Source organism: Ursus arctos, unplaced genomic scaffold (assembly GCF_023065955.2).
Source record: "Ursus arctos isolate Adak ecotype North America unplaced genomic scaffold, UrsArc2.0 scaffold_11, whole genome shotgun sequence".
Classification (NCBI taxonomy): domain Eukaryota; kingdom Metazoa; phylum Chordata; class Mammalia; order Carnivora; family Ursidae; genus Ursus; species Ursus arctos.
The window spans coordinates 15,734,725-15,762,008 of NW_026622775.1; the positions used below are offsets into that span (position 1 = coordinate 15,734,725).

At 33.3% G+C, this 27,284-nt stretch overlaps 1 protein-coding gene across 17 annotated transcripts in view; it reads left to right on the top strand.

Annotated features, from left to right (window-relative positions):
• Positions 1-27,284, top strand: part of BLTP1 (bridge-like lipid transfer protein family member 1) — a 195,615-nt gene that overhangs the window by 37,896 nt on the left and 130,435 nt on the right. For 16 of the 17 annotated variants that reach the window (XM_057310047.1, XM_044384298.3, XM_044384302.3 and 13 more), the window contains 13 exons: positions 2,119-2,200; positions 2,572-2,765; positions 5,057-5,136; positions 6,714-6,864; positions 9,933-10,089; positions 10,480-10,558; positions 12,836-12,927; positions 14,182-14,299; positions 21,310-21,465; positions 21,719-21,816; positions 24,043-24,221; positions 24,380-24,486; positions 25,547-25,755. In XM_057310047.1, coding sequence (XP_057166030.1) covers positions 2,119-2,200; positions 2,572-2,765; positions 5,057-5,136; positions 6,714-6,864; positions 9,933-10,089; positions 10,480-10,558; positions 12,836-12,927; positions 14,182-14,299; positions 21,310-21,465; positions 21,719-21,816; positions 24,043-24,221; positions 24,380-24,486; positions 25,547-25,755 — 1,702 coding nt within the window. Of the gene's footprint in view, positions 1-2,118; positions 2,201-2,571; positions 2,766-5,056; positions 5,137-6,713; positions 6,865-9,932; positions 10,090-10,479; positions 10,559-12,835; positions 12,928-14,181; positions 14,300-16,335; positions 16,391-21,309; positions 21,466-21,718; positions 21,817-24,042; positions 24,222-24,379; positions 24,487-25,546; positions 25,756-27,284 lie in introns of those variants that run through there. The other variant, XM_044384306.2, reaches the window with a different exon arrangement.

Consider the following 27,284-nt stretch of genomic DNA (forward strand, 5'->3'; position numbering starts at 1 on the left):
TATATACTTTAGAATCAATTTGTCAATATTCCCAAAACAACTTGTAGGGATTTCAGTTTGGATTATATTGCATCTATAGATCGAGTTAGGAAAAACTATCATCTTGATTGTGTTGACTCTTTGTATCAGTGGGCATGGAATATCTCTCCATTTATTTGGTTGGTTGATACCTTTCATCACAGTTTTATAGTTTTCCTTATGTAGATCTTCTATATATATATTGCTAAATTTCTATCTAAGTATTTCATTTTTGTGGTGCTAATGTAAATGGTATTGTGGTTTTAATTTCAAGTTTCACTTTTTTATTTTTGGTGTAGAGGAAAGTGATTGACTTTTGTGTATTATTAATCTTGAATCCTGCAACCTTGTTATAATCACTTATTGGTTCCAGGAGTTTTTTGTCAGTTCTTTCAGATTGTCTACACAGATGATTGTGTCATCTGCAAACAAAGAAAGTCTTATTTCTTCCTTTCCCACCTTAATCCACTCTAGCCTCAGTAAACAACTTCTCTGTTGTATATGATGTTTCTTCTCTATGGAAGACTCTTATCTTCTTTGCCTAACTCATTCACCCTTCAGGTCTCCCTGACCCTTCTGTGTGTGCCCACAGAATTCTATTCTTTTTCCTAAGGTAACACTCCTTACACTAAAATTGCCTATTATAACTATTCTTATTCCCATTCTAGGGTACAGATACCCTCAAAACAGAACAGTTGCCATATTCTCAGTATCCCCAATACCTCAGCGCAGTGCCTTGGACATAATACCCATGAAATATTTAATTGAGAATAAATGTCCTCATCATCTACTTAAAAAACTATTAGGTAAACAAGACTAGTTCAACATTCAAAAATCAGTTAACACTCTAAAAATGAAAAACCAAATGATAATATCAGTAGATTCAAAATAAGTATTTGACAAAATCCAACACTCACTCATGATTAAAATCTCACAGTAAACTAGGAATAAAGGAGAACTTCTTTGATTTGATAAAGAATATCTACAGAAACCCTATAGTTAACAATATACTAAATGGTGAGAAACTAGAAGCTTTCTCACTAAGATCAGGTACAAAGCAAGGATGTCCCCTTACACCACTCCTTTTAAACTTTGTACTAGAAGTACTACCTATTGCAATAAGACAAAAGGAAATAAAAGTTATACAGATTGAGAAGGAAGAAAGATGTTGTGACAGTTCAGGGAAGAGGTGATCATCAATTGGGTTGGTTAACAAAAAGGGAGAGAAGTAGATGGATTCCAGATGTACTTAGGCAAATGAATCCATAAGACAGTTGATAGATTAGGTGTGGAGAATGAGTAAGAAGGATGAGTCAATAATGAATCCAGTTTCTAATTTAATTAGTGGTCATGCTCATGGAATCTTAGAAAAAGAGCAGGTTAGAGGGGAGATAGGTTAGTTTCAAATTTAGTTTTAAGCACTGAGGGCTACCTTAGTAAGTGGAGATGGCCTCAGAAATATGATTTAGGAGTTACTGGGTTATTGAAAAGATATGCCTTGAGTTCTCATCTGAAATCTTTAGTGATTTGCTGTGAAATTTTCATATCTTAAATTTTGTGTACTTTGTGTGTAGCCAATTTCTTTTTTCTTATTCTTGGCCTATCATTTTCATTTTATTGAGAGGAAATTATTCTGTCACAAAGTGATGGGATGGGGGTAAGGAAAGGAGAGGATCAGCCGAGGTGTCAAAAGTACTTAAAACAGTAGAAAATATCAGTGTGACTTGTACCTTGGTCATCTGTTATTTTAGTAATTTAGGTTGTCTTATAGAATGTCACATTATAATGAGTGTCATTGTGAATGTAATGACAGCATATCATAATTTATACTTTTGTCATTAAAACTTACTACTCTAAAAACATAATTTTGTTATTATACCTTGCCAATCTAAAAATTGATATATGAGTGCATTCCAAGAGATATTTGAGAGATAATTAGTATTCTGTTAGATGCTGTCATTATTTTGTTTACTGTAGCAATCATTAGATGTATTTGGAAAGTTACAGCTGGTATGACTGTGTATTGTGAAGAAGTCAACTGTATTCTCAGCTATTTAAGCTTTTCTTATATATGTCTATTTTTATTTTTATTTTTCTCAGAGTTAAAGTAAAAACAGAATCTCAAGACCCCACATCTTCATGGAGATCACTTATTCCAGTCATAAAGGTCAATGTGAGCACAGTAAGTAAATTCTGCTATAGTTAATGTTTGGTGTGTTAATAATAGAAACTCTTATTTTTGCAAATAAAATTTTCACTTAAGAAAATGATTTTGTAGAGTTGTTTTGGTTCCAAAGTTCATAAAAGTGTGGAAGAATTATTTTAACACCAATACCATCTTAGCACACATTTATTAGGTCTTAAGGACTACTTATTCACAAGTTCATAGATTTCTTTAAAAACTGGTCTAAATTGATCAGTGGAGTAATTTGGGTAGTATGGTGCTAAAGTGGAATTGTTTAGTTGTTGCTTTAAAATGTTTGTTATTAGGTCAACTGAGGAAAAATATATGGTCTGTATATTACAGCATAATTTCTCTTATCTATTTTTTAGGGACGTTTGGCTTTTGGAAATCATTACCAACCTCAAACTCTATGTATCAACTTTGACGATGCTTTCTTAACTTATACTACAAAACCACCTTCTAGTCATCTCGACCAATTCATGCATATTGTGAAAGGAAAGCTTGAAAATGTTCGAGTCATGCTTGTTCCTAGTCCAAGATATGTTGGTCTTCAAAATGACGAGTAAGATAGTCTTATAAATTGCCTTTTTCTGATTAACTTATTTCATTTAGCATAATTCACTCCAGTTCCATCCATGTTGATGCAAATGGTAGGTATTCATCCTTTCTGATGGCTGAGTAATATTCCATTGTATGTATGAACCACATCTTCTTTATCCATTCATCTGTTGAAGGACATCTTGGCTCCTTCCATAGTTTGGCTGTTGTGGACCAACAGGAAGAAATCAGAGAGGGAGACAAACCATAAGAGACTCTGGACTCCGGGAAACAAACTGAGGGTTAGAGAAAGGAGGGGGGTGGGGGGATGGGGTAACCAGGTTATGGGTATTAAGGAGGGCACATGGTGCGATAACAGTGGGTATTATATGCAGCTAATGAATTGTTGAACACTACATCAGAAGCTAATGATATACTATATGTTGGCTGACTGAACATAATAATTAAAAAAGTCATAAAAATAACAATTTCTTTATATCTAATATAGATATCAGAATCTTTGGCATCTCTATTTTTTTTTTTTTTGCTCTAAGTTGGGCAATAATTGGGTATATTTCTCTATTAAATCAGTTTACAGTGTAGTCTTTCTTTATAATTATAAATGGAGATATTATCCATTGATGAACTCTAATTTTAAATATTTTCCTATAAGATTATAATTTTTCTACACTTTTCTTCTTCTCACTATACTTAGGAAACTTATTTTGGGCATTTAAGCCCTGATGTTTGTAGATTAGAAAATATAAATTATAGGTGGGTTTTTATTTCCAGAAGGGATGGATTAATAGTACATTCAACAAATGCAGTATATTGGGGTGCCTGGGTGGCTCAGTCGGTTAAAGCGACTACCTTCGGCTCAGGTCATGATCGCAGAGACCTGGGATGGAGTCCCGCATCAGGCTCTCTGCTCAGCAGGGAGTCTGCTTCTCCCTCTCCCTCTGCCTGCTGCTACCCCTGCTTATGCTCTCTCTCTCTCTCTGTCAAATAAATAAATACAATCTTTAAAACAAGCAAACAAAAAACAAATGCAGTATAGTGGAATACCATTTTAAGTTAATTTAAACTTGAAAATTGAATCTTGGTGAAGTTAGGATAATACAGTTTTAAACTGTCCCAGCTTCTATCTTTGTGTGCAGGCAGTATAAAGTTTATGAGGTTATGAGAAGCATAATTATTCCTTCTTAGTTCCAACTTTTGGCTAGCTTGCTTATTAGGTTTCTCCATCATTAGAATGATGGAGAAGTTTTCCCTATGTGAGTAGCAGGGAGGCTGTGGGTTTACCTCATCTCATTCTTCATAATCACAGACTTTGCTAAGCATCTTGTAGAATGTGGGCTGTGCACACATTCTATATATTATGGGTTAAAGTTATAATACTGAATAAATCTGGACTTTGTGAAATTTACTAGAGTAAGATAAAAAGGTGTTTTCTTATTAATTTTTATAACAAGATGTAAAATTGTGTTTTTCACTCTTCAAAGTAAGTGTGGAAATTAAATGATGATATTAGACATTAACCTGTGTCATTTAATACATATTTAGAAGAAGATTGTTGAGTTTGTATATATTATCTAATGATTGAGAAGTTAATTTTGATATAGAAGGAAGATGTAGCATATGAATGAAAAAGAGAAAAGTTGTTGAATCAAAGCAAGTAAAGATTAATAGTTTGTGGGAAAGCGATTATAGAGAAACATTCATTCCAGAATTTTTTCAAGTTGATCAACTAAATACTCTTGGAAATAGATAATATAAAATTGTTAAAAATAAAAATGACTTAATATTTTTCTTATTTAATGTTTCTGAAAGATTAAACCTTATTTTGCAGTTATATAAAATATTGCTTATTAAGTTATCAAGTATTAATATAAAATGGTTGAATTTTAAGCTTACTTTTAAGTTTTTGTTGCAAATGCAGAATATGATTATTCCAGTGATCAGTGTTCTTCCATTGTATTTAATTAAACTTTGCTTTAAACCGATTTCTCTCATTTAAAACTTAAAATGAAAAATGTAAAGCAAATTTTCTTTTTTCGTTTTTTTTTGAAACTAATATATTGACTAAAAATTTTTCAGTACCAATTTATTATTTAGTCTAATATAGAATACAGCTATGCAAAACTTCATTGTCTATGTAAAAGTTGTTTTGTTTTCCCTTTCCAGTATGCTACACTTGATTGCTCTTTAGATTTTTTTTTCTCTTTTTGTTCTCAATTATTACTACCATAATTAGAATACAGAACATTTTTTATTGTGGAGATGTACTTAGTTTGCCATCCCCCCTCCTTCTTATAGACCACCAAGATTAATGGGAGAAGGGTTTGTGGTGATGCAGTCAAATGATGTTGACATCTACTACTACATGGATGAGCCAGGTATTATTAGTCTTTGAAAGTGTGTTTCATAGCTACACTTCTATTCTATGAAATGTTGATATTTAATAATATTTTAAGTCTCCTAGTTAGGATAAAGCAAACATCAGTAAATCATAGACGTGGATTGAAGAGTGCCTACCTAAAAAATGTCTGTGTCATTTATCAAAAATTGAGTATTACTATTTCAGACCAAAAGAGCAATATAGGAATCTTTTGTTCAATTCTATTTTCAGAAGTATACCTCAAAAATTGTGAATGCAAGTAACCTGGTGTGAAAACCTATAGAGAATGTGGTGACAGTTAAGGTAGTTCATGCTAGCTTAAGAAAAAAATCCTTTGAGGCTTGAAGTTTTAAGGATTGAAATCTAGCTGGTTAGAGTGCTTCACAGGTGGCTTGAATTTTATAAAAGTAGCTCATCATCGGATTTTTAGCCCTTTTTTCTTACTTCTGGCTTTTTATGCCTTTCATGGCGTTTATGAGGTCAGAGTATTTTCGGAGTAAAAGTAGGACGTTACTTGCCTTTTTCGCCATATTGACATTTGCACTGCTGGTCCATGAGCAATGGGGGGTGAAAGTGTTGGTGCTTTAGCATGAACTAAGGCAGTGGTTCCAAACTATACTAGTAATCACTGTCTTTTTCACTGCCACACATTTACAGTAAAACAAATGCCAGTATCAGTTTTAAAAACTTAGATTAAGCAGTAAAAATAGTTTTTGTCATATCTTGACCCTTGAATAAACTTTTTAATATTCAGTGTGATAAAATGGCAAGTACACATAATATACTTCTGCTGCATACCAATATTTTCCAAATGCATGATGTTACAAAGTTATGCGTGGGTAAAAGATATATTCAAAGGTAAGAGAGATCAGCAAATTTTAATGTATCAGACTATGAAAAATTCAGTATAGAGTTTCAGATTCCACATTGCAACTAACTTTTAAGAAACTACCACTTGTTGAATTTTGGTATAGTGTTAGAGAAGAATATCCAAAATTATCTGAAAAAGCTATTAAAATACTCCTCCCTTTTCTATATAGCTATTTGTTTGAGGCTGGGTTTTCTTCACATCCTTAAACAACAGATTAAATGCAGAAGCAGCTGGGAGAATTTGCTTATTTTCTATTAAGCTAGACGTTAAAGAGATTTGCTTAAGTAAAAACAATGCCAGCGCTTATTTCTAGAATTTGTTTTAGAAAATGTGGTTATTTTTCATTAAAAAGTATTTTCATTAAAAATGGAATTAAAATTTCATGTAATTTTTATAAGTTTTTTCATATATTTTCATTAAATTTTATTAAATGTAATGAGTTCGATTTTATTAACCATTCATTACATCAACATGCAATGAGTTGTTACTTTAAAAATAAAAATTTTTTAAATTGCTCAATTTCAATTTTTAGTACAGTAAATTATGATTGAGATAATACCAAAAAATCCCACTGTGCATCCTCTGTGATTTTTAAGAGTGTAAAGGATTACCGAGAGCAAAACATTTTTAGAACTCCTAATCTAGGGAATCTTTAAACAGTAATTTTAAGTAAGTGCCTTTCTATTGTATATTCTGCAATATAGGACTTGTTCCAGAAGAAACAGAAGAAAATATTGAAGGAGAAATGAGCAGTGAGGATTGCAAATTACAAGATTTGCCTCCGTGTTGGGGACTGGATATAGTTTGTGGTAAAGGAACAGATTTCAACTATGGGCCATGGGCCGATAGGCAAAGGTACTTGAGTAAATTATATTTCTAGTAAGTCTTTTAATGTATGAAGATAATGATACAAATTTTATTTAAAAAGTAGCTTAATATTTTTATAAGCTATTTTATTATGGCAGGGTAAGATATCACTTAGCATTTTAATTCAAATTATAAGTTGTTTGTAGAGAAATCAGTATAAGCAAGTTCACTCTGAAGGAGGGGCTAATTCATTAGAAAAGTGGTGAATGAGGAGCATATTTATTTGTTTCTTGTTTTTTCTTTTGTGTTTAATCAATGAATTTGCCAGGGATTGTTGGCTGTGGAGATTCAGAGACAAAAGACACATAGTTCAGTTTTAGTGAGGGACAAGAAACAAAAGAATCTTATTAAGTGCTGTAGAGGTAAGTAAATAGTCTTGATGAAACACTTAGAAAGGTACTGTACTAGTTTGCTAAGACTGCCATAACAAAATACCACAGACTGTGGTGGTTCAATGGAAATTTTTCATGGTTCTGGAGGTTAGAATTCTGTGATCAAGGTGTTGGTAGGTTTGGTTCCTTCTGAGGGCTGTGAAGGAAGGGTGTATTCAAGACTTCTCTTCTTGGCTTGTAGATGGTCATCTTTTCTCTGATCTTCCCATCATCTTCCCTTTTGTGTGTCTTGTAGGCCTCTGTGTTCACATTTCCTTGTCTTACAAGAACACTAGGCATATTGGATTAGGGCCCACCCTAACGACCCCATTTTAACTTAATTACCTCTCTAAAGATCCTATCTCCAAACATCAAATTCTCAGGTACTCAAGGTTAGGACTTCAATATACAAATTTTTAGGGGGACACAATTCTTCCCATAACAGGTACGTAACTCTCATAACTAAGAGAAGAATTGGGGAAGGCTTTTTAGTAGAGTTAACATGTAAGGTGAATTTTGAAACCGAAGTAGGAGTTAGCCAATGAAGGAAGAGGAAGACAAATACTTGAGGCAAAAGAAGAGTTCTGCAAATGCATGATGACAATGGAGATTTGTCTTACAGTTTGTACAGGTTGTTAGGAGATTTGTAGGTAATTAAGAAACAGATTTTATACTGGAGGTCAAAGACAGTGTCTGAAAGGTTGTTTTTTTTTTTTTTTTTTTTGTCATTCTATTGATTTTGAAGTAATTCTTATTTTAATATATTCTGACCACATTTCTATGTACTGAAGAATTTTAAGCAAAGAAGGGGACATTTACCACTAATTATGAGGAAACATCTAGATTTTTATGTAAATAGACACTGTCTAAAGTCAGTTTAGTTTTTCTGCTCATAAACAAGCTTGAATGGAGAAATTCAAGCCAAATCATTCACCAAAGCAGATATTATTGGGCTGTTGATGGACTAATGAAGAGTGCTGATACTGACGTGATATACTGACTCTTTTTATACTTGTTTTAAAAAGTGCTTTGTACCTAGCATTGCTAGAAGAATTATATACTTTGTTAAGTAGCATGTTCTATTAATCTTTGTATCTCTAGTATATGGGAATACCTGCCCCATCAAACGTAGCTATTTAACAATTGTATGATAAATTAATAAGTAAGTTTCATTTGAAAATTCTTGCAATATGCTAATACAATACTTTGTTGAGTTCTGGATTAGGTTATTTATTAGACTTGAAAGTGAACAGCTTAAAATTTCTGGTTAGGAAACAGATGCTTTTCAAATTACTGGATTTATATTTTCCTTTTGTGGTAAAATTTTTCCTACAGTAAGCCATGCTGTATTTACTATGGGATAGTTGAAAATGAGGGTTTTTACATCCTATTAAGTAACAGTTTCATTTATACATTATTATATTTGAAAGGAAAAAATTAAAACAACGCTTCAACACAGACACATACAGTAGTTTTGCATTTCTAAGACTTGAATAAAGTCTTGAATAAAGGGGGGGAGGGAGAAGGTAAGCAGACTCCCCACCGAGCAGGGAGCCTGATGCGGGGCTAGATCCCAGGGTTCTGGGATCATGCCCTGAGCCAAAGGCAGATGTTCAACCGACTGACCACCTAGGCGCCCTGAGAAACTTATTTTCACATGGGCTTAGTTTACTAACAATACTTTGCTCTTCACTTACATGTACAAACAGTGCATTTCCTCTCTGTAGCCATTTCCTTTTCTTCTTCCCCATTTTGAGTTTCTATACAAATATGAATTGTAACCAGAAATGAATAGTAAGGTCAGTTTTCATAGCATCCACTAAGATACAAGAAATTTAGGAAGAAATCTCAACTGTTTTGCTATTGCATAGTTCATTCAGTTTTGGGAAGAGATTGTGATCTTTGATATAGAATGACTTGTTAACTTATGAATTTTGATTTCATTCTACCACCTTACATGATTTTTCTGAATCTTTAAGATATCCAGCTTTTCCTTCATGATATTTTCTTTCTGGGAGTTTTCATGTCACAGTTGAAGTACAGACTTTATGAGATTTGTACTTAATCTTTAAATAGATGGTAATTACAATAATGTAAACATTTTCAACATTTGTCTAGCCTTTTACTGCTTTCACATAAGTGCTTTTATTTATATTTTCACACTTGATTCTCATAACCCAGTGAGATACATAGGGCTGGTATGGTAAACTTATTATATCTGTGAGAAAATGGAGATGCAGAGAGGTTCAGTGATTTGGGCAAGATAAGTAATGGGTTGTGAGATCAAGCCCCACATTGGGTTCTGTGCTCAGTGAGGGAGTCTGTGTGAAGATTCTCTCCCTCTGCCCCTCTCCACTCTTGTGTGTGTGTGTGTGTGTGTGTGTGTGTGTGTGTGTGTGTGTATACAGGCCTGCACATGCTCTCTCTCTCAAAAAAATAAATCTTTAAAAAAATACTCAAAGCTTGTTGATCTTTGGAAGTATAAAACATTGGAGAAAAGAGTCTTTTGTTTTACTGAAAGGAAGTTCGAGTAGCTGTTATTTTGTGACTTAAATTTTTTTCTATTTCATGTCCAATTGTTAAATGAGATAGCAGCGATAGTACAAAGTTAGAATACTGATTTTGCTCCCTTATAGATGTAATTTTGTTTGAATAACAAGTTATCCATTATACCTCCTTATATAGAGATTGTTTATGGAAGTTTTTCTTCCCACCTGATTATCAAGTTCTGAAAGTTTCTGAAATTGCACTGCCTGGGAGACCACGACAGATCCTTGCTTTTGAACTGCGAATGAATATTATTGCAGATGCTACAATTGATTTGCTGTTTACCAAAAACAGGGTAATTATTGAAATAATATAGTAGAAAATAGTGTTTAAAATTTGAACATTATTTTCCAGAGTATTTTTCTGGTAACTAGTTCTATACTTAGATTCATTTCTATGAGCTCCCTACCACCCTATGTTGCTCTCATTAAGTATCAAAAGTAGGAAAAGTTAATAATAAACCTTAATTCTATAGTTTGGTTCCTTTTCTTCTTTATTGGCCAGATTGTTTTAGTGTATTTTTAGTAAAACTTTGAACTTTTGTTCTTAGGAACTTTTAATACCCATTTCATATCATTGATGATTATATTTTGTCTGTGATAATAACTGAAAAGTAAAGATGGGAGTATGATTAACTAGTGAGAAAAGAATTGTTTTATATGGTTTAATTTTTTTCTTTTGGTAGGAAACAAATGCTGTACATGTAAATGTAGGAGCTGGCTCATATTTAGAAATTAATATTCCAATGACAGTTGAGGAAAATGGTAAGCTGCAATGAGTACTTTCCTATTTTAAATGTTTAATAGGTGAATAATTAATCTATAAATAATAGTTTGTTATCCCATCTAGACCAACAGTAATGAGGTTTTCTTTTTCAGCTTTCTATTATATTTACATAACAGTACATATTAATTACATAATTAAATTATTTGTGCACCTGGAGAGAAGGGAAAAATTTTTAAATCGAGTTAGGTCTTATGCTTTCGTTATACTCTATACTTCTTTTTTGTAAGACTGAGCATAATTTGTTTAAAATATTTTTCCTATTAGTCTGTTGCTCTGTAAGAGCAGGTGCTGTGTTTTTTTTAAACTGATGTAAACTTGGTGCTGAACCCAGTACCTGGCACATGGTATATGAGCAGTATGTGATGGAATGACTGATAGGCTTTGTTTTAGGTTATATTGTTAATAGATTTTGTCAGGGAGTAAGCCTGGGACTTTGAAAAATATAACTTTAATAAAGCAGAACATTTCATATTAAAAATATTAAATAATACTCTGCTATAGTTACATCTGAGCTAATCTAAATTCGTTATGCATTTGAAATTTGGATTCTGATACAAGTTAATCAATAATGATTAAATACATTTTGTTAAATTTATCAAAATATTATATAGCCTTCTTCATTTTCCTTCTTCCTATCCTCTTATTATATTTGTAACTGAGAACAATTAAAATGAAATTCTGCTTTATTTATTCACTTCTTGAGAGTACAGAGAATAGCAACTTACCCATATTTTTAAATCACTAACCAACAATATTACTATGGCTAAGTATAATTAATTTTTTTTAAAGCTTTTATTTATTTATTTGACAGAGAGAGAGGCAGTGAGAGAGGGAACACAAGCAGGGGGGTGGGAGATGGAGAAGCAGGCTTCCCGCCGATCAGGGAGCCCTACGCAGGGCTCAATCCCAGGACGATGGGATCATGACTGAGCCGAAGGCAGACGCTTAACGACTGAGCCACCCAGGCACCCTGTACTTAGAGTAATTTTTATATCACTCTTGGCTCTCTTTACTTGTTTCTGTCACCTTTTCTTGTTGCTGGTATAAGAAGAAAGCAGGTAGCGGGTTGACTACATTCATTAGCTTGTATAAAAATGTAGCAGTCGGGTCTACCTACTTAGATAATCAGTTGTGAAACAGTAACTGAGAATGGCATAGTGTATCTTTTCCCTGTAGCTTTGAGGCTCTTTTAATGAAGAGTTAAACCTGACCTTTGCTGGTTGTAAAAGAGTGGTCATACTAAGTCTTGAAGCAGATGCTTGAGATTCTCTAGGACTGGGTGGTTCAGATACATAGCAGGAGGAAAAAGACAGTTGAGGGTTGGGTAAAACTGAGAATGATTCGATTAACGGAGTGCTTCTACAATTTTTAAACTGATATTGCACTTAGGAAATATTTGTACACCTTTCTTTAGTACAATTATTGATGCACTGGGGTAAGGGAACCACTGAGGGCTGAGGGAATCAGTATCTGGAGCATACTTATTATGATTTCATGGCCAGTGCCACAGCACACTGGTTGTGGAACTCTGAGTGAGTTACAGGTCTAAGGAAAGCCTAGTCAGCTTCTTGAGAAAGGTTAGGAGTCATTTAAGATGACTATCTGAGGGGAAAAATAGATTAAGTCATAGACATTAACAAAATATAATTCAAATACATTTAAAACTTTTTTCGGAGTTTCAGGTGTTTGAAAAAAAATGTCCAGGGCAGGATGCATGTTGAACTAGCCATATACTAATGACCATAGCATTAGTGTTCATGGAAGGGCAGCCCTTCAAGAAAAGAAGTGCAGTACTCTGCAGTTTTCTGCTTTTGTTCAGAATGGAGCTATGTTGTTTGCTAACTGTCATTAATTACATAAGGAATAGCTGTCGTTTAGAAACTCATTATATAAGGAACAGTTGAAAATGATGAAAACAACTTCCCTTGAGTCAGTGGGAGAAGAAGAGACATGGGAGCTATCTTTAATAGTTGAAAACTGTCATTTAGAGGGTAGACTTACAGTTTCGCACTGGAAAGCAACATCAGGAGGACATTCTATGAAAATGGAACTTTATTCCTTTAGAGCTGTCCAAAATGAGAAAGATCGCCTATTAGATCACAAGCTCCCCATCACTGGGATGTATTTGTGTAGTGTCTGATCACCATTTTTCAGGGATTCCTTCTTTGGGTGGTGATGGGAGTTGTTTCCAGTACAAAATTTTAAGTCATGCATATATTTTTTAGGTTCTTAATTTTTATGTTTTCACTTACTAGGTTATACTCCTGCAATTAAAGGACAGCTCTTACATGTTGATGCCACTACCAGCATGCAATACCGGACCCTTTTAGAAGCAGAAATGTTAGCAGTAAGTCTAGAGTATACAATGATATGTATACATACATAAAATTTGAATTTGGTTTTAATTTTTTAATATAAAATTTTAATGACCAGAAAGTCATTAAATAGTTAATCTTCTCATTCAAGAACTACCAGGTACTCTTGGCCTTATTTTCGTGAAGAGGAGTAGGTTCCCAGTGCTGTGGACTCTGGCGTTTCTCTTTTGCTTTGCTTCTAGTTATGGGCAAAGTGAATATAAGGCAGTGCTAGCATGATTTTTGGTCTTTAAAAATGTGAAAAGTTGTTATAATGTTATTTTTAAATTTTATGACTAGACTAACTCCTATGTTATAAATGAGATAATTTTTCACTATATGTTCTGGCCCCACTGGATTCCTTTTCATGGCTTAATAAATCATTTTGTGTTTTACTTAATGAATGAGGTAAAAAGGAGAAAGTCTTATTGATACTGCAGATTGCCCCATATTAGAAAAAATATGGAAATGCTTATGATTAAAATTGCAGATTGGGGATTCCTTTCATTATCAGGCAGATTATTCCTTATCAGGGAAAATAACAATAATAAAAAATAACAAAAGCCACTATGTAGAATGGCTGATACTCAGAAAGAATTCTTTTCTAAGATGGTATTATTAGGTCTTAATTGTCTAAAAAAAAGCATTTTTACATGTATATATGTAAATTAAGAGGAAAAATTTGCAATTACCAAGAATATATTGAATACTATAAATGTATATTAACTGGCATATTCAGCATTTTAATGAATTCCTGAGCTACTGCTGATAAATGGTGCTGTGCAATAATGCTATTCCTGGTCAGGCAGCTCTTGCCTTTAGCAGAATCTCCAAACTTTGGTAGATGGAATACATGATAAAGCACCATTACCAAAGTGCCAAATGGGAACCTGGGAGGCACTGGTGGCCAAACCCTGAGCCTCTCACATAACAGATTAGGTTTAAAGAGGAATTAAGGACACTGGTTGTTACTCTGTTAGTTTAGCTAGAGTACAGTATCACAACTGTAGTCTGCTTTGTTGTTCTTAAAGTTTTTATGGCTTAGTATTTCAAGGAGCTGGATATAATCATAGATCCTGACCTTTAGCCACAGTAATATTAAAATCTCAACGGGGACCTTCTGTTCAGCTCAGTGGGAAAATAAGTTTTTATTACTCTACTAGTGTGTGTGTGAATTTATTTCTAATGTTCTTCACACAGTGTCACATTTTAAACTCTAACATTTTTCCTTACTATTTCACTTGCAGTTCCACATCAATGCCAGTTATCCCCGAACATGGAACATGCCACAGACTTGGCAGTGTGAATTAGAGGTTTATAAAGCCACCTACCACTTCATCTTTGCACAGAAGAACTTCTTCACTGGTAATTTTCTAATAAATGTAAATACAATGAGATTTATCACAGTTAACTTGTTTACATTCAGTAAGTTTTGCTTTTAGAGTCAACATAGGGATTTGATGATAGAGTTCATACTTTTTTTACACTTCTTTTTAGGCTAAGATTATAAAAGGGAAAATTTAAATATAGGTATTTTGTGTTCTCTTTTACCACAAACAAGGAAAATATCAACACAAAATTGGGCTTACAAAAAAAAATGAAAGAACTCATCTTAGGCTGGTGCTTTGTGTCATCCTAGTGGGGGATAATTTGGGGAGGATGAATCAGTTTCTTTCTTTGCCTGAATTAGGCATCGGCATGGTTTCATTATTTTGTTTCAGTTATTGTAATCCACAAACAGTATATTCAAATAGTCAAGTATGTTATTTTTTTATTTTATTGAATTGTAGTTGACACATTACGTTAGTTTTGGTTATACAACATAGTAATCAAGCAACTCTATATATTATGCTGTGCTCATCACAAGTATAGCTGCCGTCTGTCACCATATAATACTACTACAATACCATTAACTTTGTTCCCTATGCCATGCCTTTTATTCCAGTGACTTACTCAGTCCATAACTGGAAGCCTGTACCTCCTAGTCCCCTTCACCTCTTTTTCTCATCTCTTTACCCTCCTCCTCTCTGGCAACCATCAGTTTGTTTTCTGTATTTATGGGTCTTTTTCTGCTTTTGGTTTATTTGTTTTGTTTGTTAGATTCCACATGTAAGTGAAATGTTGTTGCAGATGGCACAATTTTATTCTTTTTTATGGCTGCTTAATATTCCTCTCTCTCTCTCTCTCTCTCTCTCTCTCTCTCTCTGTGTGTTTATATGTCGACACACACCACATCTTCTTTATTCATCTATTGTGGACATTTAGTTTGCTTTCATATCTTGGCTATTGTAAATAATGCTGCAGTAAACATAGGGGTGCATACATTTTTTCAAATTAGTGTTTTCATTTTCTTTGGGTAAATACCCAGTAGTGGAATTATTGGATCATATGGTATTTCTATTTTTAAGTTTTTGAGGAACTTCCATACTGTTTTCCACAGTGTGGCTGTACCAATTTACATTCCCACCAACAGTGCACGAGGGTATGTTATTTTTATATTTGGAGCTCCTACTTCTTTCCATTGGCGTGGATATTGAGTTGATGTTATCATTAGTTGGAAAACATTTCTTTATTTCTTGAAGCATATTACGACAGCTACTCATATTTCATGGGTTTAGGAACATATAGTCTTGGTCTCTAACATAAATATTACTACATAAAAATAAGTTGCATTTATAGAAACTTTCATAAAAAGTTTAGCTAAATAGAGTTGGTCTGATTTGCCAGGGTCAGTGGCTACCCCAGAGCACCTAATATTTGCTTTACTGATTGCTACATTTATCCATCCATCCCTCCCTCCCTCCCTCCCTCCATCCTTCCCGGTATTCACCAGTCATTTACAAGCATCTGATCTGTGCTGAGTACTATTAGATATTTGGGGATGTAGTGGTAGTCAGGTAGATAGTCCTGCCCTCACATTACTTACTAGCAATATGATGTTGGCCAAATTATCTAATTATTTTACCTTCTGTTTCCTTATCTGTGAAATAGAGATAATAATTTCTACCCTAATTTTGCTATTGTTAGAGTTTGGGCATTGTATAATGCCATTACTACAATATGTTCAATAGTAAGTTTTTTATATTTGTTTTCTAGTTTGATTGGGAACTTTATCATGGGGACTAGATAGAAAGCTTCTGTATTCTTGGAGTTATATAATTCTTCAAGGCTTGAGTCAGGGTCCCAGTAGTAGAAGTTGTAACAAAATCCCTGGCAAGTTAAAACTTTTGTCAGTGAAGCTGAACATTGAGTAAGTACTGCTCAATTCAGATTTATTAAAAAAATAGCTAAAACTCACAGTGTGTATTATATATCTGTCTCTGTTCAATTTGCACATATTGAATTGTTGAATCCTTATAATAATTCCTGAGATCGATATTATTGTTATCCTTGTTTTACAGATGAGGAAAGTAAGTTACAGAGTGGTCAAGCAGTTTGTCCAGGGTCACACAACTAGTAAGTCTGTCAAGCTAGTGTTCCAACCCAAGTCGTCTGGCTCGAGAATCTGTTATATTTAGTTTCTTCGGCACTAGCCATTACTCTCTCACTTAAGGTTTTGTATTTTATAACTTTGCTAACCTTTTAAAATAGGTTCCTATTTTCAGGCATTTAATCCTTCACATTGTTTTCACTGCAGACATTTCACATTCTTAGACTATAGCAGTGCTAAGAATAGTTGGAGTAGATAATTCCCCAAGATTTAAAATTTTTAATTTTGTAGTAACACTAATGTAGGCTGAGCATTGTTAGTCACTTTCAAATAGCCAAGTATGCATTTCCCAAGTTACAAACATGTCTTCCCTAAATTATCTTCTTTTTTTTCCCTATTTTCTTTATTTCTCATCTCTAAGCTTATATGTATTGCAATTCACTTTTTTGTTTTTTTCCCCCTAAAATTTATTTGGAGAAATATAAAGAAAATAGAAAGGTACAAAACTTAAGTTCTCATAGCCCTGTTTTTACAGCTATAACTTTTACTCATGTTTCTTCTATTGCTTTTTAGAATCCTTTAAAAACTTATTTATTCTTTAAAAAGGATGGCTATTAGAGAGTAACACGTTTAGCCTAGGGATGAATATACTTGGTCATAGTGTTTGAATTGCTTTTTCTGTTCTCAGTTTTCTATTTCCCCATTGACAGAATTCTGCAGAAAACAAATGATCTAATTTGGTGTGTGGATATGCGTAATATCCCTCAGTGGCCATTCTTACACAAATTATTAGATAAAGTTATTTTATTTTATTTTATTTTTATTTTGACAGAGAGAGAAAGAGATAATGAGAGAAAGGGAGAGCACAAGCAGGGGGAGTAGCTGGGAGATGGAGAAGCAGACTCCCCACTGAGCAAGGAGCCTGATGCGGGACTCCATCCTAGGACCCTGGGATCATGACCTGAGCCAAAGGCAGACAGACGCTTAACCGACTGAGCCCCGATCAAGTTGTTAAGAGATTTTAGTGTGGGGCAAAGACAGCTTCATGATAAATATAAAAAAGAGTCTCAGGAATAAAAGATGTAAAACAAAGGCTGAAGTGAAGTCTCTTCTGCTAATATCGAAATTGACTTAGATTTACTCTGATAAGGGGGAGAAGAAGACAATGCTAACAATATTGCAAAGCTCCAGTACAATTGACTGACATTTTATAGGGTATTTGCCTAACAATGTAATTATAAAGTGAGTTGTAGATGAGTTTTTTCCAGATGATTACCAACTTAATAACTTTATTTTTTTTAAGTTTTTATTTAAATTCCAGTTAGTTAACATACAGTGTAATAATATTAGTTTCAGGCATACAATATAGTGATTCAGCACATCCATACAACATGCAGTGCTCATCACAACTTAATAACTTTAAAAAATTTGTTGTCTAAATGAGTACGGCAGTCATCAAGAAAGTACTTCCTTTTTTAAATTTTTTGGTAAGACCATTTGCCAATGAGAGCAGCTTTTGGTTTAAAGAGAAATACATATTAGATATAGTTATTGAGTCAAGTAAAAATATTTTACCATATTTTAAAATATTTATCAGTAAAGATATTGTACAAGATGGTAAGGAAACTATATTGCAGAATATCTTCAAATTTCAAATAAAATACGGTAGAAAAACTAATAAGACTTGTTAAAATAGAAATTGGCTAATAACTTTATAAAATTACATTGGTTTCCTGAGATGACTATTGGATTATTTAAATTTGTGTTTATTTTACTAGCAATTATATCTCAGTCTTTTAACTAAGAGTGTAAAATAGATAAATGCAACTGATGTAAGCTGAAAGTCTCTTATTAATAATGATTCAAAACAAATTTAAACCATGATCTCAACCCACAGAGAACTTATGGCCATGTCACTTTATGGGCATTTCTTGTTTTGTATTAGTTATCAGTCTCAAGTATATTGGCATGTGCCCTAGACTTAAACAAATGAAGCAATACAGAACAGTGTATATATTGATTACTAGCATGAACTGAAACTAACAAATGCATGTAAGACCTGAATACAGAGGAAATGGCTGTGACTTGAAGGTAATCGGAGAAGGTAGGGGAAAGACCATAAGATCTAAAATGGTCTTTGCCAATGAACTCAGTAATATTAACTGATATTTGCATAGTTTGTCTCCATAGAACATTCCAAAGCGTGTTCATTTATATTACCTTCATGACTCTGAAAAGAGATAGCGGTTACTGCTATCCCTGAGTTAACAAGAGGATTTGAAGCAGGGAAACATCCAATGACATGGTCAGATTCAATGAGGCTAGTAAGTGGAAGAGATATTTAAGAACATTTTTTTGACGGTGGATCCTGTGCTTTCTCTGTAGTATCATGTTGTTGTTAAAGATGGTTAGAGTTTCCTTTAGCAGAGAGGATACCAAAGAGTGTACTTATTTTAGATAGGATGAATAGTTTGAGTAAAAGTACAGAACTAAAAATGTTGATGAAGAAGAAAAGTGAGAAAATTAGATTGACGAATGATAAGTTTATACTGTAGAAATGGTTAATTCCAGAGATGACTTTTGGGATCTGATCACTAGCCATTGTGCCAAACAATAAAGTTAGAAAGTTGGCATGGAGTCACGTTAGGTAGGATGGGATGTGGAAGTAAAAGTTTAGAAGTAAGCATAGATACTATACAGTAAGATGAACCACTGTGATTGCTTGTTTAGTGAAATGGAAGTAATTTCAAGTAAAATTGTCAAGTGGAGTCTTCCTTTATTCATAGAACAGGTTAATTACCCTATTCAATTGATTGATATGAAACTCTGCATCTTATTAATATTAATTTAAATTATTGACATTTGATATTAAATGTATTATTTTGCCATTTTAAGAGAGGGATTTTTTAATGTGCACAAGCTTTTGTTCATTGCAGCTAAATTTTAAATGAGTTCATATGATATTATGTAAGAGAAATTTGACTTCTGATTTCATTACATATCATATCTTTCAGTTTAAAGACCTCATTTAGGGGCGCCTGGGTGGCACAGCGGTTGGGCGTCTGCCTTCGGCTCAGGGCGTGATCCCGGCGTTCTGGGATCGAGCCCCACATCAGGCTCCTCCGCTATGAGCCTGCTTCTTCCTCTCCCACTCCCCCTGCTTGTGTTCCCTCTCTCGCTGGCTGTCTCTATCTCTGTCGAATAAATAAATAAAATCTTTAAAAAAAAAAAATAAAGACCTCATTTAAAATCCAAAGAAACTACTTTAAATATTAAATTATTTTTACCTATTATTTTCTTCAGAATATCTTTAATAATAAATGCTTCCATACGGAGAGTGCTTACCCTGTGGTAGTTACTGTGCTAAAACTTGACCCATATAATTTCAGTTCTTATCATAAGTCTGTGAAGTTGTCCTCATTTTGTAAGAGAGAAAACTGATAGCATTTACATTATTTGTTTAAGATTGCATTGCTAGTAAAATGGTAAAGCCAGAATTTAATCCCAGGACTGTCTGCTGTCAAAGTGTGCTATAGTACTGCTTCTAGTCAATTCTCTCTCTCATATATACAAAGTTCTAATTTTACATGCATAGCACTGTGTTATATACTATGAGTATACAGAGATGAGCTTGACACCTTTAGGAGGAGACCATGCACTGAAAGATATGATTGCTGGGAGTATAGGCAAGTAAGCGATGTGAATGCCTGAAGAAAAAGTAAAACCACTGTTTTAGGTTAGTGCTAATAGTTTAATAAAGAGTTTTTGCCTATCGAGATTCAAAAAAAAAAAAAAGGTACCAGAGGGTAAGCAGACTAAGTAAATGGATAGTTTTAAAAAGCAGCACTTAAAACCATACAAATCAGCAGTACAACAAATCAGAAGTTAGAGATTAATGACTGTAAATACTAACAGGGCCAAATTTGTGTTCACCATTATATTCCCAGAGTCTAGAACAGAGTCTGGCATACAATAGACACTCTGTAGGTATTTGTTTAATGAGTAAAACAACATGAAAAAATGTTCATCCCTACTTGTAATTAGGAAATTCAGCTAAAGTGAGATAACAGTTTTCAATGATCAATTAATTACCAAGCTACATTCTCCCACCACCCCCAGAGACAAAGAGAAAGGGGGAGGGACTGGGGGAGGGAAAGGTAGAAAGAAGTATAACGCAGGAGAGGGTACAGTGAAATAGATAGTCTAGCATATATTTCTGGAAGGAGTATAAATGGTTTCAGTATTCTCAGAAAGCAATTCTGTAATTTATAATAGCTTTGAAAAAATTTATAAACTTTGACCTAGCCATTTTACTTCTGGAATCTATACTGACAAAGTAATCCTGAATATGTAAAATATCTTGCATGAAAATATACATAAAATTATATATAGCACAAAAATTTGGAAAGAGTCTAAATATCCAAGATTACGAAATAGTTAAGTAAATCCTGGCAAATCTCTTTAATGAACTCTCATTAAAATTTTTGTTAATGTGTATGAAATAACATGGAAAAATTTTGAGTTCAATGAGAAAAAGCAATATATAAAATATGTACATCTAGAATAGTATAAAAATCTATATAGAAAAGAAAACTAGAAGGAAACATATCCACAATGCTGGATATTCGAGTAGTGGATTATCAGGTGATATTTTTTTGCTCTTTCATCTTCTAAAGTTTCTTTAAAAAATAATAGGTATAAAAAATAAAAAATAATAAGTATATAAAATGCATAAAATTTCTCTTATTTGGAACTGTGATTAGTGGGTAAACATTGGTTTGCTATTAAATCACTTACCTATATCTTAATCTTCTTTTAATATTTCAGTATAAAAGTTCTTTTTAGTTGCAAAAGAAAAATTGATTTTTGACTGGTGTTAGAATATTTGTATTTTGTTTTCTGAATTTCAATTAATTTTTGCTGTCTCCCACTCCTGTAATTTTAGATTTAATTCAAGACTGGTCTAGTGATAGTGCTCCAGACATTTTTTCATTTGTGCCATACACATGGAATTTTAAAATCATGTTTCATCAATTTGAAATGATTTGGGCTGCTAATCAACACAATTGGATTGACTGTTCCACTAAACAACAGGAAAATGGTAAGAACTTCTTAAAAATTAAGTTTTTTGTTCATTAAGGTATAACAAAAATGGATATGGATGTTGATTTTGTAATTTTAATAGATACTAGAATTGATCTTTTTTCCATTGTCTTATAATACTCTCAGAGAACTACTTCAGAGCTTTTATTGGACTAAGCATATTATTTTTCATTTTCTTAGGTATAAGGCAATTTTTATTTAAAGTTTTACTGAAGTTGAAAATAAATTTTCTCTTTTTCCTCTTCTTGTAGTGTATCTGGCAGCCTGTGGGGAAACACTAAACATTGATTTCTCTTTGCCTTTTACGGACTTTGTTCCAGCTACGTGTAACACCAAGTTCTCTTTAAGAGTATGTATAATTGCTTGCATTCTTTATTCCACAGGTTTATTAGTACGTTTGATTTCCCAAAGCTTATCTTTACTTTTCCCTGCCTACCCCATTGCTATCCTGAGTATGTTCGCTCTCCACCATTGTTCATGGTCTTCAGTGTCACAGACATGCTGTAGCTTCTTTTTTGTAGTTAACAGTAATGTTCTGGCATTCCCCTAAGTTCCTCAACTTCTCCTGAGGAGTTGGGCAATAAAAAGAGAATTCCCTGAGTTGATTATTTTCCTAACCAGCTCATTTTTAACCTTTTTTGGCTAACCTACATGTTTTTTTGAAAACCCCTTCTAGCTCTAATGTTTACAGTTTATGTACTAGATTTTATACTTTCCTTTATTTCGTTACTAATTGTAAACATGAATTCAAGGGATAGCCACAAATACCTCTCTTCCTTTTCTCTGAAGGGCTGCTCTAATGAGTTCACAATTTTGTGAAATACCTCATTTTAGGGTATGGACAATCAGAAGTAGTTGTAGTATTGATGGAGGTTATGGTGGTAAAAAATAGCAACAGTAGAGCTGCTAATACCTATTAAACATGTTCTCTTTACCATGTGCTATACACTATTCTAAGTGCTTTATGTGTATTAGCTCATTCATTCTCAGAACAATTTGCTTGAGGTAGTTGTTATCTGCGTTTATGAAATAGGAAACTGAGAAGCTGAATTTATGTAACTTTATCATGTGACTGTGAGTGGCTGAATTGGAATTTGAACCCAAGTGTTATAGGTTAGGCATCATTCTCTTAACCCCTCTGCTATGCTGCCTGTTCAGAAATCAGGAATCACGGCACCCCAATGTTTGTAGTATTATCAACAATCACCAAATTATAAAAAGCCCAAATGTGCATTGACTAATAAATGGGTAAAGAGGTTGTGCTATATATACACAATGGAATATTACTCAGCCATCAAAAAGAATGAAATCTTGCCATTTACCACGAAGTGGATAGAACTAGAGTGTATTATGCTAAGTGAAATAAGTGAGAGAAAGACAAATACCGTATGATTTCACTCATATGTGGAATTTAAGAAAACAGATGAACATTGCAGAAAAAAGTGAGATGCAAACCATAAAATAGACTCAACTATAGAGAACTGAGGGCTGCTGGAAAGAAGGTAGACAGGGGGATAGGCTAAATGGGTGATGGGTATTAAAGTTAAGGGCACTTGTAAAAGCACTGGGTGTTACATGGAAGTGATGAATCACTGAATTGTACTCCTGAAACTAATATTATACTGTATGTTAACTAACTGGAATTTAAATAAAAACTTGAAACAAAATAAAATTCTGTGATAATAAAATCTAAAAAAAACAAAAATTAGGCTTCATGATGAACAAGATTAGGGCACCGACCTGTAAGGAAAAAAGTAAAGCCAAATGAAAATGTATCAGTTCAGAATTCTTAAAAGCCAGTTGATAATCCAAGACTTGCTAGAATCAAGAGACAATCATATTTTAAAAATTAGTAGGGGAAACTGGGTGGTGTAGTCGGTTTAGTGTTTGACTGTTGTTTTAGGCTCAGGTTGTAATCTCAGGGTCATGAGATCCAGCCCCGCATTGGGCTCCATGCTCAGCACGGAGTCTCCTTCTCCCTCTGCTCCTCCCCCCCGTGCTCTTTCCCTCTCTTTCTCTGTCTCTCAAATAAATGTTTAAAAAAAATTAATAAAATGCAGAACATATTCCACCTGAACTTATCAGTGAGGTGATTTTTATTTATTTATTTAAAGATTTTATTTATTTGAGAGAGAGAGCATGAGCAGAGGAAAAGGAGGAGGAGCAGAAGGAGAGAGAAACTCAAGCAGACTCTGTGCTGAGCAGAGAGCCCAACACAGGGCTTGATCTCACATCCCTGAAATCATGACCTGAGCTGAAGGCAGATGCTTAATCAACTGAGCCACCCAGGCATTCCTCAGTGAGATGATTTTTATTTTTTTTTTTACTGACTTACATATAAACTATGCTTTTTATTTCCTTAATTTTTTTCTTAACTTTCTAATTAGAATTTAGTTTTAGACAATATAAACTCTTATTCCAGTTATTTAACTTACTGTTCATTATAAAATCTGCCTTTTGAATTTTTTTTTAATTTATTCTCAAGATTATTATACATAGGTTTGGCTGTAAATAGAAACCAAACATATTTATGTACCTGTTTTATTTTTTTGGGTTATTATAAATTATTTTTTAGGGAGAAGATGTTGATCTTCATTTATTTCTACCAGATTGCCACCCTAGTAAATATTCATTATTTATGCTGGTAAAGAATTGTCACCCAAATAAAATGACTCATGATACCGGTATTCCTGCTGAGTGTCAAAGTGGTCAGAAAACAGTTAAACCAAAATGGCGGAATGTTACTCAGGAAAAGTGAGTATATAAAATTAGTGATTTAAGTATTTTGTGTTTATATGTGGAGAAGATTCTGATTCTTTCAAAGAATAAAAGTAGATTATTTGTAACTGGTGTTTGTATACAATTCAATGAATTAAGTAACTGACCAGAATTTTATTTTTTGTTCTTCAAAGAGCCGGTTGGGTTGAATGCTGGACTGTCCCAAGTGTCATGCTTACAATCGATTATACATGGCATCCAATTTATCCACAAAAAGCAGATGAGCAGCTAAAACAATCATGTAGGTGTTTTTATATAATTTGTACTTCAAAACATCTGGTTTTATGATTGATAACCATTAAAAGTATAAGAAAAAAATTTTTAAATTTGGAAATGTATCTATTCATTTGACATAATTATATACATTTAAAAATCTTTTAAGGATTTTTGGCATAATTATAACCAACTTTCATTGAGCATTTACTGTGTATCAAATACTAGACCAAGCTGTTTACTGGTTTACATTATCTCATTTAATCCTTACAACAACTCTGTGAGATAAATGTTGTTATTGTAGATTTGAACAAATATGTACAGAGAAAGTAAATAATTTTTTCAAGTTCTGCCAAGCTAGAAATGGAAGAGCTAGAATATCAAATAAGGTGTATGAATATATATATATACACATATATATATGTGTGTGTATATATATATATATATATATATTCAAAGCACTTGGTTTCATGAAATGTTAGTTTTTTTAATGCATTTTCAGACTATCATATCAGTTTCCCTGATGCTTATGTACCTTATTACCAGGGTCCAAAATGAAATTAGAGTCAAGTGATATTTTCTTTGTATTTTTCTAGTAAGTTAAGTGTTAAAAGAATAGTTTTCATAATTGTTCTTATGTTTGGAGTACACTGTATTTGAATGTACACTGTATTTGAATAGCTGTTTATGTGAAAACAACTTTGTGCTTTAATGCCCAATTACAGATAAAGCCTAATTGTGACTTTACACTGATAATGTACACTGTATTTGAATAGCTGTTTATGTACTTTAATGCCCAATTATAGATAAAGCCTGAATTTATATTGCAGGGACTTGAGAATGATAATAGGAAATTTTCCTTGATTCTATACCATCTGGTTTATGTATCTCTACATCTATTCAATGAAGTCTGTTTTATTTGGCATTCTTAAATATTAGACTTGTAGGTCTGTTTTCATCATGTACTATACTGTATCAGAGAGCGTTGCTTTCATGAAAAATTACAAAATAGAATTTCTTAGTGAATGGTTCCTGAAAGAACTTCTGAGAAATTACCGCCATACATTTTTTTCCTTAATTTCTTTCAGTATCAGAAATGGAAGAAACAATGCTATCTGTATTAAGGCCATCCCAGAAAACATCAGACAGAGTTGTTTCTTCTCCTTCTACTTCTTCACGCCCACCTATTGATCCCTCAGAACTTCCACCTGATAAACTTCATGTAGAAATGGAACTTTCCCCAGATTCTCAAATAACTCTCTATGGACCACTATTAAATGCCTTCTTATGTATAAAGGTATGATTTTTAAAAGATCTTACACATTTTTAAGCATAGGCAAAATAGTTAATATCTAATTGAAATTGAGACCATTTGAGATAGTTCGGTGGTTTAAAGTTGTTGAAGATATATATGTTGACTAGACTTCTGGTGCTAGACTCAATTACAAACTTATTTATTAAAAATGGTGTACTTCTCAGTTGAGTTTTTGTTTCGTATTTGTAGCATTTAATATATTATAGGAATTGTGCTAATTGCTGGGCGTAGAGATGATATGGCATCTGTTCTCAAGGAAATAAGCTAGAGAATATAATGGGATAGACATATATAGGGACAAATTTTAACACATTGGGTTTTTTTTTTTAAAGATTTTATTTATTTATTAGAGAGAGTACAAGAAGGGAGGGGGTAGAGGGGCAGAGAAGCAGACTCCCCACTGGGCAGGGAGCCTGATGTAGGTCTGGATCCCAGGGCTCTGTGATCATGACCTAAGCTGAAGGCAGACGCTTAACCAACTGAGCCACCCAGGTGCCCCAACACATTGTAATATAACACAGCAAAAGAAGTACAAGAGAACCTTGTCATCTGAGAATAATAAAGTAAAACCAGGAAGAGTCGACTTCAAGTGAATTCAGTAAAATCGGAAAACTTTATTTCATGCTAAATAATAAGCAAAGATTTGTTTGGAGCACTATGTTAAAACCTGAAGCAAATATATGAAAATAAGTTTATTTCAGAGTATGATAACTTTAGGTTCTAAAGAAGTATGCCTTCTTTGAATAAAGACCAAATCGGGTGTTGATTCATTTTAGTCTAATTTTTCCATTGACATTATATGAATGCATAGAATGACAGCTCTTGAAGGTTGATCAAGCATGATCAAGAAGAGAGGCTATTTTAAGAAAAATATGTGAGCACTTTGTAAGTTTTCTACACATCACTTTTATTCTTTTGATAATTCAAGTCATACTGTAAAAAAGTCACCAGCAAGTCATCAATAACTCTTATTTACTCTTTTTTATAGGTAACCGCTCTAACCCTTCCAGATCCTCACTTATCCCTGATAGCTTTCCCTGTGATTTGAGTGGTTATCCAATATCATTTTTAGCAACTTCATGAAATTTTGCATTTTTTTCAGGATTTTGCTAATTCACTTTGCTTTAGATTTTCATCATACTATTGGATGCTTTACTACATCTGATAAACAAAGGGAGACAAATTGTCCAAACATTAGCAATCATGAGCAGTACTTGTGGGATAGGTTTTTGTGTGAGTCTGATTTTGTCAGTGTTTACTTGTTTTCTTCCTTGTGTACTTTCACAACTGTGGAGGTTTGGATATTGAATGCTTAGGTAATAGGCAATCCCATAATGTACAGTGACAGGAGTAATTAATTGTGGAAAGGGTCTAGGATGATCAGGGTTGATTAGGGAAAGACAGTCAAGGTTTATTAATAAAGGTTCTCTGGAAGAAGTGCTAGCTGAATAGGTTTTTATATTTAAAAATTTTTTATATTTGATTTACCGTCTTTTATTTACTATAAACTA